This window comes from Schistocerca cancellata, chromosome 1 (genome assembly GCF_023864275.1).
Source record: "Schistocerca cancellata isolate TAMUIC-IGC-003103 chromosome 1, iqSchCanc2.1, whole genome shotgun sequence".
NCBI classification, from domain to species: Eukaryota; Metazoa; Arthropoda; class Insecta; order Orthoptera; family Acrididae; genus Schistocerca; species Schistocerca cancellata.
Genome location: NC_064626.1, coordinates 178,126,819 through 178,139,681, shown reverse-complemented (window position 1 = coordinate 178,139,681; position 12,863 = coordinate 178,126,819). Strand labels below are relative to the sequence as shown.

At 39.5% G+C, this 12,863-nt stretch overlaps 1 protein-coding gene across 1 annotated transcript in view; it reads right to left on the bottom strand.

The window, feature by feature from the left end:
* The window catches only part of LOC126168267 (calcium-activated potassium channel slowpoke), a 908,898-nt gene that overhangs the window by 842,902 nt on the left and 53,133 nt on the right, over positions 1-12,863 (bottom strand). Inside the window, exons 4-5 of the mRNA XM_049920542.1 lie at positions 12,301-12,452; positions 12,001-12,168 (exon numbers count right to left, since the gene is read on the bottom strand). Coding sequence (XP_049776499.1) covers positions 12,001-12,168; positions 12,301-12,452 — 320 coding nt within the window. The remainder of the gene's footprint in view (positions 1-12,000; positions 12,169-12,300; positions 12,453-12,863) is intronic.

The following is a 12,863-nucleotide window of genomic DNA, read 5'->3' as shown; positions in this document are numbered from 1 at the left end:
GGCAGTGCTGAGAAAGATGAAGTTATAAAGGACACTAGGAATTATGTTGCAAGAAAGTGCCCAGAGTTCAAAAATAATGAGATCATATCCATAAACCTGATGATTTTTTCAGTGAATCTGAAAATTCATTGGGAGATGATGTTGGCAACGCTGCAGATGAAATTTCGAAATGTATCAGTGACAAATCTGCGACCTTACAGTTGGCTTGAGTGGATGTGAAACATGTATTAACATCTTTTCAAACAGAAATATTTTAGACAGTGCATTCCAGCATCCTGTGCACAATCTGAGAGGAGTTCCTCTACTGTGGGATGAATAATGCAGGACTGATGCATATCTTTGAGGACACAGATGATTGAGGATGATACGAGGGCTGTTCAATAAGTAATGCAACACATTTTTTTCTCGGCCAATTTTGGTTGAAAAAACAGGAAATTTCTTGTGGAATATTTTCAAACATTCCCACTTCGTCTTGTATAGTTTCATTGACTTTCGACAGGTGGCAGCGCTGTACGGAGCTGTTAAATGGCGTCTGTAACGGATGTGCGTTGCAAACAACGGGCAGTGATCGAGTTTCTTTTGGCGGAAAACCAGGGCATCTCAGATATTCATAGGCGCTTGCAGAATGTCTACGGTGATCTGGCAGTGGACAAAAGGACGGTGAGTCGTTGAGCAAAGTGTGTGTCAACATCGCCGCAAGGTCAAGCAAGACTGTCTGATCTCCTGCGTGCGGGCCGGCCGTGCACAGCTGTGACTCCTGCAATGGCGGAGCGTGCGAACACACTCGTTCAAGATGATCGACGCATCACCATCAAACAACTCAGTGCTCAACTTGACATCTCTGCTGGTAGTGCTGTCACAATTGTTCACAAAAATCTGAACGAACTTCTCCTTCTTCATGACAACGCAAGACCTCACACAAGTCTTCGCACCCGAGAGGAGCTCACAAAACTTCAGTGGACTGTTCTTCCTCATGCACCTTACAGCCCCGATCTCGCACCGTCGGATTTCCATATGTTTGGCCCAATGAAGGACGCAATCCGTGGGAGGCACTACGCAGATGATGAAGAAGTTATTGATGCAGTACGACGTTGGCTCCGACATCGACCAGTGGAATGGTACTGTGCAGGCATACAGGCCCTCATTTCAAGGTGGTGTAAGGCCGTAGCATTGAATGGAGATTACGTTGAAAAATAGTGTTGTGTAGCTAAAAGATTGGGGAATAACCTGGTGTATTTCAATGCTGAATAAAACAACCCCTGTTTCAGAAAAAAAATGTGTTGCATTACTTATTGAACTGCCCTCGTATCTTCCTGATCAGTAATCTTGCAAACTAAACAGTTACAATAATGTGAATAAGGAAAGTTGCTACTCACCATATAGTGGAGATGTGAAGTCACAGATAGGAGCAACAAAAAGACTGTCACAAATATAGCTTTTGGCCGTTAAGGCCTTCATTAATATTTGTGACAGTCCTTTTGTTGTGCCTATCTGCGACTCAGCATCTCCACTGTATGGTAGTAGCAACCTTCCTTTTCACAATATTGTTACATTCCATCCAGGATTTTCCATTGTTTAAACTAAACTGTTACATGTACAGTTTCTCCTCTTCTACTGCCGTTAACCAAGTTACCAGTATTATTTTTAAATTTTTCATTTGTTTTCTTTCTTTTTACAGAGTCTGAAGTAGCACTAGACGGAAGAAGGATCTATTTAATCTAAAAGTTATGTTTTTCCCTGTAATTTTTATATTAGATACCTCTTTCAAGATATTTTTAGTATTTTTACTGCCCCCAGCAAGAACATTTCACTTCAAAATGAGCCTTGTGAAGTATTATGGAACAAAATAAAAATTAACATCCTTCACCACACTGGCTCCAAGCTATTGAAATGAGTGCTCCAGAATACTGTTGCTTGATGGCCATGCCACTGTTGCAACAACCTGGTCTCAAATATATAATAGTTTGCATAATTTAATAAGCAAAGTGCCATAAATTGGTGCTTAAATGACTTCTTAATAATAGTTATTATTGTTGGATTAAAGGAGACTACTCACTGAAAAGGAGAAGCATTGAGTTGTTGAGGCACGCACGCACACACACACACACACACACACAGAAAGAAAATTTGGCAGTTTTTTTGTTTCTAATGTTTACACTTGCCCATTTCCTATGTCATTTTCAATTTCCCCGACACCATCACTATCTTAATGGACCCCTACTTCACCTTTCTGCACCAGTTCAGACATGTATTCCATTCCCTACCTAAAACACAGTCCCACTTTCTGTTACATCAACACTGTATAAACCACAGAATTCTCTAAATGGTCTAAACCCTTACAGATTTCGTCAGTCCCTATCCCTCATAAATCTGGTTGATGAAACATCTCTCCCTGGGACAGGCATCCCACAATCACCTCTACTCCTTCCACAAGATACTATTACTGTACAAACCTTACTACGCACAAAATATATCTCAAATCGGAACCTTTGCTCTCAGCACCTAGAGGAGCATTCTAGACATCAGTTCTATAAACTGTCATACCTGTTGAATCTACTCCCATCTTGTGTCACCACTATCCATAAACACCCTTCCTACTCATTATCCTCCAAAACTCCCTCCCAACAATCCACAAAACCCAACACCCAAGAAAATCTTAAACACTGTTGTTAACCTTTCCACCAAAAATTTCAGTCCCACACAAGTTTCAGTCCTACCCAAAGGCCTCGTCTTCAGCTCTACATCCAGGTATGAACATGCTGGATTTCTACAAGACTTACTCTTCTTCTCCCAATTCCTACACTAGAAACACTTCCTTGCCACCACTCCCTCCAACCAAAGCCAACTTAATCCCAATCATGATCCTCACCTCCACCCCTCCCCCCCCCCTCTCCCACCAAACCATCGACTGGTCACCTTCCAGGAATTTCTTACCTCCAACTTGACCTCAACATCCTTCCCCAGGCTCCTTCCGAAGAATACTAACGTTTCAGCAGAAGAAAGGACAGCCGCAGGCAACCTGAAAACAGATCCTGATCTAAACACTCTCCCTGAAGACAAAGGTTCCACCACTGCTGTGATGAGTCAGAGTGACTACCTGAAGGGTAGCCTCTGCCAAACATCTGACTATTCCACCTACAAGCTCTGCCAAAGTGATTCCATCCCAGAAGTCCAACACAACCTTCAATCCCTGTTGAAATCTATAGACCCTTCCCAGAGGCTCTCACCTGAGTCCATTGCTACGACACTTCACACACACACCACAAAATCCACAAACCCAACAATACTACACGAGCCATTGTAGGTGGTTATTGTGCCCCACAGTGAATGAATTTCAGCCCCCATTGATCTCCAACCAAATGCCCAAAATTTAGCCTCCCATATCGAAGATACTATCCACTTGCTTCGCTGACTTTGTATCATCCTCAACCCTTTACCTCCTGGGCCACTTCCCATCTCTGATGATGTCACCTCTCTATGCACCAACATGCCTATGTCCACGGTCTTTCCACTATCGAACATAACCTTTCCCAACATCCCTCAAACTCCAAACCCACCAACTTATTCCTTATACACCTATGTTGTTGTTGTTGTTGTGGTCTTCAGTCCTGAGACTGATTTGATGCAGCTCTCCATGCAACTCTATCCTTGCCAACTATATCCTGACTCAAAACTACTTTTCGTTTGAGGGGAAGGTAACAATTCTGCAGCACATCCATGGGCACCCACAGGTTTATGAGCTGTCTACAGAAAACCTTCCTGGCCTCCCAAAACTCTTAAGCCCACATCTGGGTAAGGTTCATTGATGATATCTTCATGATCTGGTCTCAGGGCCAAGACACTCTGTTTTCATTCCTTCCAACCTCAACATGTTGTCTTTCATCTTATTCATCTGGGCCGCCTCTACCTTAAGTGTCTCCTTCCTGAACATTGACCTTAACCTCTTTGATGGCTCCATCCACACTTCTGTCCAAATTGAACCCACTAACAACCAACAGTACCTGCATTTTGACAGCTGCCTTCCTTTCCACACCAAAAACTCCCTCCCATGTGGACTAAACAAGGTACATCTACAGTGCCCACCACCACTTCCTCTGAACTACGCAGATGGGAGTCATCCTTACAATGCATCCTCCACTCCTGTAATTGTGCTGGCGTCAGTCTCAAGTAACCCACTGTCCCCACACCCTCCACCCAACAGTTTTGCTTTCATCAATCTTGACACCCCTCCAAATTCATTTTCCCATGTCACCTTCAGCACGTGTCACTCTATACTGGTGCCTACAATCATGTATTACATACCAAGCCCGTATACCTGCCATACCCTCCCTCTCACATTCCTAGCTGGCAAACCAACTGCCTCCCTCCAAGCTGATAGCCACCCACCCCAGTCCCTCTCCCTGCCTCCCTCTCACTCTAACCACCCACCAGACAACACCCCCACCACAATCAGTCCACCTGCTAAAAAAACAAAGCACTACAAATGGCACCACATAGGCACAGAGGCATGTGTGTGAGTGTGTTTTATTGTAACTCATCAAAGGATAACTTCAAAATCTAGCAAATTTTGTTTCTCTTGTATGTGGCTATCTCAATGCTTCCGTTTTTTGACGAGTGATCTTTAATCCAAAATTATTTACACTCTATAAGAACTTTCCTACAACATAATTATAGTAATGATTTTCAAGACTATTACTATTACACATGTACAACAAGTACCACTATGTAGGTTTGACTGAGCAGTGCCTTGGTCAGGATATATGAATTGTTAACATTCGCAAGTGCTAAAGAAAGTGGCATGTTCTTTCTGGTTTTCTACACCTTTAAATTCACATTCTGGCTCCATCGTATAAACAACTACCTTATATCTGACTAATCTCTATTTATTTTGCAATAGTAGAGCTCACATACACAATTTCAAAAAGCAACCACAACCTGATAAGTGGGGTCTTCTAGGGCAAGTTATTTTTGGAATTTTCATTTCAAGATCTCACTCCCATTTGTTAATCACACACACCATAAATAATATTCCCATGAACCATGGACCCTGCCGATGCTGGGTAGGCTTGCGTGCCTCAGCGATACAGATAGCAGCGCCAATAGGTGCAACCACAATGGAGGGGAGGGGGGTTACCTGTTGACAGCTCAGATAAATGTGTGGTTCCTGAAGAGGGGCAGCAGTGTTTTCAGTAGTTGCGGAGGCAACAGTCTGAATCATCGACTAATCTGGCATTGTAACTGTAACCAAAAAGGGCTTGCTTTGCTGGTACTGTGAACTTCTGAAAGCAAGGGGAACTACAGCCATAATTTTTCCTGAGGGCATGCAGTTTTAGTGTATGGTTAAATGATGAAGGTGTCCTCCTGGGTAAAATATTCTGGAGGTAGAATAGCCCCCATTCAGGTCTCAGGGCAGGGATTGCTCAGGAGGACATCATTATCAGGAGAAACAAAACTGGCATTCTATGGATCAGAGTGTGGAATATCACATCCCTTAATCAGACAGGTAGGTTAGAAAATTTAAAAATGAAAATGGATAGGTTAAAGCTAGATATAGTGGGAATTAGTGAGGTTTGGTGGCAGGAGGAACAAGACTTCTGGTCTAGTGAATACATGGTTATAAATACAAAATCAAATAATGGTAACGCAGGAGTAAGTTTAATAATGAATAAAAAATAGGAGTGTGGATAATCTTCTATGAACAGCATAGTGAACGCATTATTGTTGCCAAGACAGACACAAAGCCAACACCTACCACAGTAGTACAGGTTTATATGTCAACTAGCTCCACACACAATGAAGAGTGTGAAGAAATGTATGATGAGATAAAAGAAATTATTCAGATACTTAAGGGAGACAAAAATTTAATAGTCATGGGGGACTGGAGTTCAGTAGTACGAACAGGAAGAGAAGGAAATGTATTAGATGAATACAGACTGGAGGAAGCTGCCTGGTAGAATTTTGCTCAAAGCATAACTTAATCATAGCTAACACTTTGTTTAAGAATCATGAAAGAAGGTTGTATATGTGGAAGAGGCTGGAGACACTGGAAGGTTTCAGATAGATTATATAATGGTAACACAGAGATTTAGGAACCAGGTTTTTAATTGTAAGACATTTCCAGGGGCAGATGTGGGCTCTGACCACAATTTATTGGCTATGAGTTGTAGATTAAAACTGAAGAAACTGCAAAAAGATAGGAATTTAAACAGATGGGATCTGGATAAATCTAAAGACTCGGAGGCTGTAGAGAGTTTCAGAGAGAGCATTGGGGAATAATTGACAAATACAGGGGAAAGAAATACAGTAGAAGAAGAATGGGTAGCTTTGAAAGATGAAATAGTGAAGGCAGTAGAAGATCAAGTAGGTAAAAAGACGAGGGCTAGTAGAAATCATTGGGTAATGGAAGAGATATTTAATAGAACTGATGAAAGGAGAAAATATAAAAATGCAGTAAATGAAGCACGCGAAAATGAATACAAACATCTCAAAAATGAGATCGACAGGAAGTGCAAAATGAGTAAGCAAGGATGGCTACAGAACAAATGTAAGCATGTAGAGGTATATATCACTAGGGGTAAAATAGATACTGTCTACATGAAAATGAAGGAGATCTTTGGAGAAAAGAGCACCACCTGTCTGAATATCAAGATCTCAGATGGAAACTTAATTCTAAGCAAAGAAGGGAAAGCAGAAAGGGAGAAGAAGTATATACAGGGTCTATACAAGGGTGATATACTTGAGGGATATGTTATGGAGATAAAAGGGGACATAGATAAAGATGAAATGGAAGATACAATACTGAGTTAAGAGTAAGACAGAGCACTGAAAGACCTAAGTCAAAACAATGCCCCGGGTGTAGAAAACATTCCATTAGAACTACTGATAGCCTTGGGAGAATCAGCTCCGACAAAACTCTACCATCTGGTGAGCAAGATGTATGAGACAAGCGAAATACCCTCAGACTTCAAGAAGAATATAATAATGCCAATCCCAAGCAAAGCATGTGTCGACAGTTGTGAAAGTTACCGAACTATCAGTTTAACAAGTCATGGCTGCAAAATATTAACATGAATTTTTTACACATGAATGGAAAAATTGGTAAAAGCTGACCTTGTGGAAGATCAGTTTGGATTCTGTAGAAATGTTGGAAAATGTGAGGCAATACTGTCCCTATGACTTACCTCAGAAGATAGATTAAGGAAAGGCAAACCTACATTTCTAGCATTTGTAGACTTAGAGTGAGCATTGACAGTGTTGAATGGAATACTCTCTTTGAAATTCTGAATGTGACAGGGGTAAAATACAGGGAGCGAAAGACTATTTACAATTTGTACAGAAACCAGATGGCAGTTGTAAGAGTCGATGGACATGAAAAGGAAGGAGTGGTTGAAAAGGGAGTGAGAGAGGGTTGTAGCCTATCCCCGAAGTTATTCAATGTGTATACTGAGCAAGAAGTAAAGGATACAACAGAAAAATTTGGAGAAGGAATTAAAATCAAGGGAGAAGAAATAAAAACTTTGAGGTTTGCTGATGAGACAGCAAAGGAACTGGAACAGCAGTTAAACAGAATGGATGGTGTCTTGAGAGGAGGATATAAGATGTACATCAACAAAAGCAAAATGAGAGTAGTTGAATGTAGTTTAATTAAATCAGGTGATGCCAAGGGAATTAGATTAGTAAATGAGACACTTCAGGTAGTAGATGAGTTTTACTATCTGGGGAGCAAAATAACTGATGATGGTCGAAGTAGAAAGGATACAAAAAGTAGACTGGGTCTGGCAAGGAAAGTGTTTCTGAAGAAGAGAAATTTGTTAACATCAAGTACATATTTTAAGTGTCAGGAAGTCTTTTCTGAAAGTATTTGTATTGAGTGTGGCCACGTACGGAAGCAAAACATGGACAATAAATAGTTTAGACAAGAAAACAATATAAGCTTTCAAAATGCGGTGCTACAGGAGAATGCTGAAGATTAGATGGGTAGATCACATAACTAATGATAAGGTGCTGAATAGAATTGGAGAGAAGAGGAATTTGTGGCACAACCTGACTAAAAGAAGGGATCAGTTGGTAGGACACGTTCTGAGACATCGAGGGATCACCAAATTAGTATTGGAGGGAATCATGGAGGGTAAAAATCATAGAGGAAGACCCAGAGTTAAAAGACACTAAGCAGATTCAAAAGGATGTAGGTTGCAGTAACTACTCAGAGGTGAAGAAGTTTGCACAGGATAGAGTAGCATGGGGAGCTGCGCAAAACCAGTCTCTTGACTGAAGACCACAATAACAACAATACTGGTGAATCTACGTTTGTGTCAAGTATATTTAAAAGTACACAATACAATGCTTGTTACAGTGAAAGGAATAACAAATTGACACAGTTTGTAATTGTGGTAATTAATTTAGGTATGATAAACCAACTATGTGACAAACTTTTAACAATATTCAACATGTGACAACTTGCACCACAATCTCATTTGACTCCTCATGGCAGTGAAAATAGTCTACAGAAAAATTTGCAAAATCTGCTTCAGTAATTATGAAGATTATGTTTTTATTTGTTGACTGTATCGAGAATGTGCTGGCCATGTAGTACTACAATATGGGCATATAGTTACCTGAATTATGAGACCCATGATTAAAATGTTAAAAGTCGGGTATGAAATTTCTTGCATCAAATGGCTTTCTACATAAATTATGAACAAATATGTTTTCCACCACTTTTAAATGCAAAATATGAGATTAAATTTGATATGACAACTACGAAATATATCTAGCCTCAGTTCACAACAAAACTGAATTGAACTACAGTAGACAAAAACTCACACCAGGCACATGCCTTCTGCCAGAGCAATGTCAGATTAAATTGCTTCACAAAATTTGACTATCTGTGGGAGTGAATGTGAATAAGGAATCTGCAGCTACAGATGCAGATGTGATTGATAGTCTTGGGGATGTGGTGCAGATAGCATTTTCCTTACCTGCACAGACTTCTACCTCTGGACCATAAACAGGGGTTAGGTAGATTCTGTTGTGAGTTTCTTGACTTTCAAAAAGGTTATGTACCAGTAACACCCAGGTGCCAACTAAAGAAAAGAAGTTTCTATAAGATACCTAACAAAGTGTATGGTGGATTAAAAATTACTTGACAGGGCAGAATGGAGCACATTATTCTGGATGTAGACTGATCTACAGACATATAAGTAATACTCCATGTGCCAAAGAGAAGTGTAAGAGACTCATTGTTCACATTATGCATCAATGACTTGGCAGTCAGTATTATTTGCAATATCACTCTTTCCAAAGATGATGTTGGTGTCTATAAGTAGTTTTTTCCTGTTAAAGTTGCAATAATTTCCAGTTATATCAACAAAATATCATCCTAGTGCAAAGAATGGCAAGTGGTTCTCATGAAGAGAAATTAGAAGGTCAACATTTCATTTACTGTTGTATCCTTTGATTACATAGTGAATGAGTTAGAACTAGAAGCAGTCATTTGTTACAAATACCTGAGAGTAATAATGTGTAGGGGTGTTTTTGTTTGGGATAAGAGCACCTAACACCATGGTCACTGGTGCTTACTCATAAACATTTAAAATTCCCTAACAAAAAAATCATACAGTAAAATAATCAATAATCAAATAATACATAAAAAACTCTAAAAAAAAGTATATTGCATAAGGCTGCCCGATTATATATGAATAGCTACAATATATAGACAACTTGTAAATCTTAGCCATTATAACCCAGCCTGAGGACTAATTGTTTCTTTCCACCATTTTTGGTACGAGCTGGGACAAAAGACAACGATTTGTTGTACTTTATTAAACACTGATTATCCCTTAAAAGAGATGGTTTGTCCTGTTTCAAACCTTGGGCTCCCTCTTGCCGGCAAACTGCTTGCCATCTGATGTTTGTATGCCACAGGCATGCAGTGGTGGTTCTTTTTCCCCCACAGAAAGAAATCATGCATCAAAGAGCAGTATCCAATCCGTAGGTGAGTAAAAGGATTTTTGCTCTGACTGGAAAAGGCTATGCCATGCGCACATAGTCAACTTAATCAACTGCAGTTTTTTGCCCCCGACTTCTAGCCACAAATCAACCAAATAATACAAGCCTATAGAGCAAGGTAGCGTTTGTGGAGGAACTTTATACTGTGCTGCTTTATACTATGCTGCTGCATCTGCATATTCAATGTCAAAAATTCTCACAAGCTCCACTACATAGGAAAACGTCATCTCCTTCTCGTAGGTTAAGGATGGTGTCTTAGAATGTCTACACTAGTTTTTTTCCTTTTTTTTTTAATTTCTCTACCTTGAATGCAAAATTCCTCATCTGCTACGACTACACTACTCAACAGTCAAAAACTCTGTGTCAACAGAGGTCAGGACAGCATGGGCAACATGCAGTCTTGCATTATCTTGAAAGATAGTGTCAGAGAGACCTCTAAGAAAGAGTACAGCCACCAACCTTCTTATGCCAGAAATGTAACACATGCTGTCCAGAATACTGACTTGATGAACGAGAGGTGATTATGTTGTGTACCTGATGGCTTCTCATACTGTCATGCCAAGTTCTTGGCTTGTATGACAACAACAAATACACTCCGGCAATGTTCATTTTCCTCAAAGTCTCCAAACATGGATACATCCTTCATGATCCTGTATGCAGGATCAGGACTTGTCTGAAAAGACGATGTGCATGTGCCGCCTGCATTTCCTATGTTGTTGTTTGGTGCACAGTCACCGTGCAGATAATCCGTAACACTCCAGTCTTTGTTCCACCATCCATTTAAAAGTACGCCAACTTTATACCTTCCCTCTCAGGCACTAGTCACAGGAGCCTATGAAATGTTGCATTCCCTATTCGTGACTGCCATGGGGTTCCGGCCAAAAGCTGCAGTAGTATCACAAAATGATAAACAACTGCCTCTATAGACCATTACCCTGCTGGTATCTAATTCTTATAAGTGCTGGTAATGTTTCTCCTTGTTACACAAGGCATAACACTATCTTCTCACAATATTCAAACGCAATTTCTTAATGAGAAAACAGCTGCACAATTCTTGCTTAAATACAGAATATACAGAGAATTAATCATGTCTACTTGTGTGGTTGCACCAAAATGCTAGTAAGATGATATTAAATTCAATTTACTGTATGTGTATCTACTGAAATTATAAGTAACAACAGCAGTCAGCAAACAAGCATCAGTGCTGCGAGTTGCAACTCACCTACTAGAACCACAACTGAACCTACCCCCTACCCCTTTCAAGTACAGTTTTGCACACATCTAGTGGACATTGAAGTGACTACCTGATTCCATTAGACATTCTAAAGTACAATATTAACATTACAATATATGACACTTTTGTGTCTCCTCGAGAATATTGCTGCTGTGAAATCTACTGTCATCACTAACTCAGCAGAATATTATCACTTCAGGACATTCTTGTGACGTAAAGTGAAATCATAAGTTACTCATCTGTTGTCCAGCAGCCATCATTCCTTTCCTTGTTTGCCTGTTCACTAGGATGTTACAAATCATACATTTAAGGGATATGTCACTTGGGAACTTTATAATTAATTTCTGCTATCAGTGATAGCCAATGTGTGTGGTCTCCAATCAAAGCAGCTTGACAACTAATATGTCAAAAACACCACCTACAAGTCTGATTTGAAGTTGTGACTTACAGCTTGTGGTAAACTTAGTTTATGCCTGTAGTACTGCTGTACTGGTTGGAAGGTCTCATTGAGTGACAGTACCACATGGTCATGTTTGTTGTCAGGGAACAAAATTGCATTTTTTCATGATTATTTCATTGTTGGTGATTTCTCTTTCCGGAAAAAAAGTAAGAAAAGTTGCTTACAGGAGGAATGACTCTCATTTTTCTAACAAGAAATATTTTGTTTGAACCTTATGTAAGACTGGAAACATACTACATGTTTCATAATAAATAATTATCAAATTAATATTGTTTTTACTCAAGAATTATCTACTTACCAAACCGACGAGTAAAAAAAATACGAGAAATGTTCTTCCAAGAACAGTCTGACAGTAAACATCACCATATCCAACAGTAGACATTGTAACAATAAGAAAATAAACGCATGTCCAATATGAGAGATGATTTGGATTTTTGAAGTCCAATGGATCACCAGAGTTTTCCAGCTGCAGAAATTGAAAACAGTATTTCTCCATACCAGCTTATTTCAACACAGAAACAGAATAACCAACAACATACATTTAGTTTAATCTAGAACAAAAAAAGCCACTTACTTCTGTTACATGCATACTACCTACCAGGTGAATAATTCCAGCAGCCGTGAGCCATACAGAAATGAATATTGACACAAGTTGTGCAAGGCGAATGGAACTTGAAGTCTTCAGGATATTAAGATATTGTAGAATATCTGGTACAGTCATTAGGCGCAATGCCCTTAGGAATCTTAAACCTGTGTGAATAATAAACAATGGTCAGACATAAACTATTACATGCAAAACTCTTATCAAGAGGGACAAACAGTGAAACATAAACAAGAGTTACAGTTATACTGTATTATATACATACTCTTAGCGGATGTGGAAACTAAATTACCCACAATTAATCAAAGGCAATAGACTACATCAATTTGTTAACTGCAGTTGTGATTCACATACTGCCAGGCTCGAAAAATTATGGCACGAGACGCTCAAATAATTCAGAAGTGGTGATAAAAACTCCATTATTTTTATCTTTCTTAAACTGTGACATGTCTGCTGACTTCTTTTATTTATAAAATTATTACAATGTGCTAAAAGAAATTTTTACACATCAGTAAAATCATGTATTGCACAGCCATAAAAAAAATCATGCTGTTGTATGA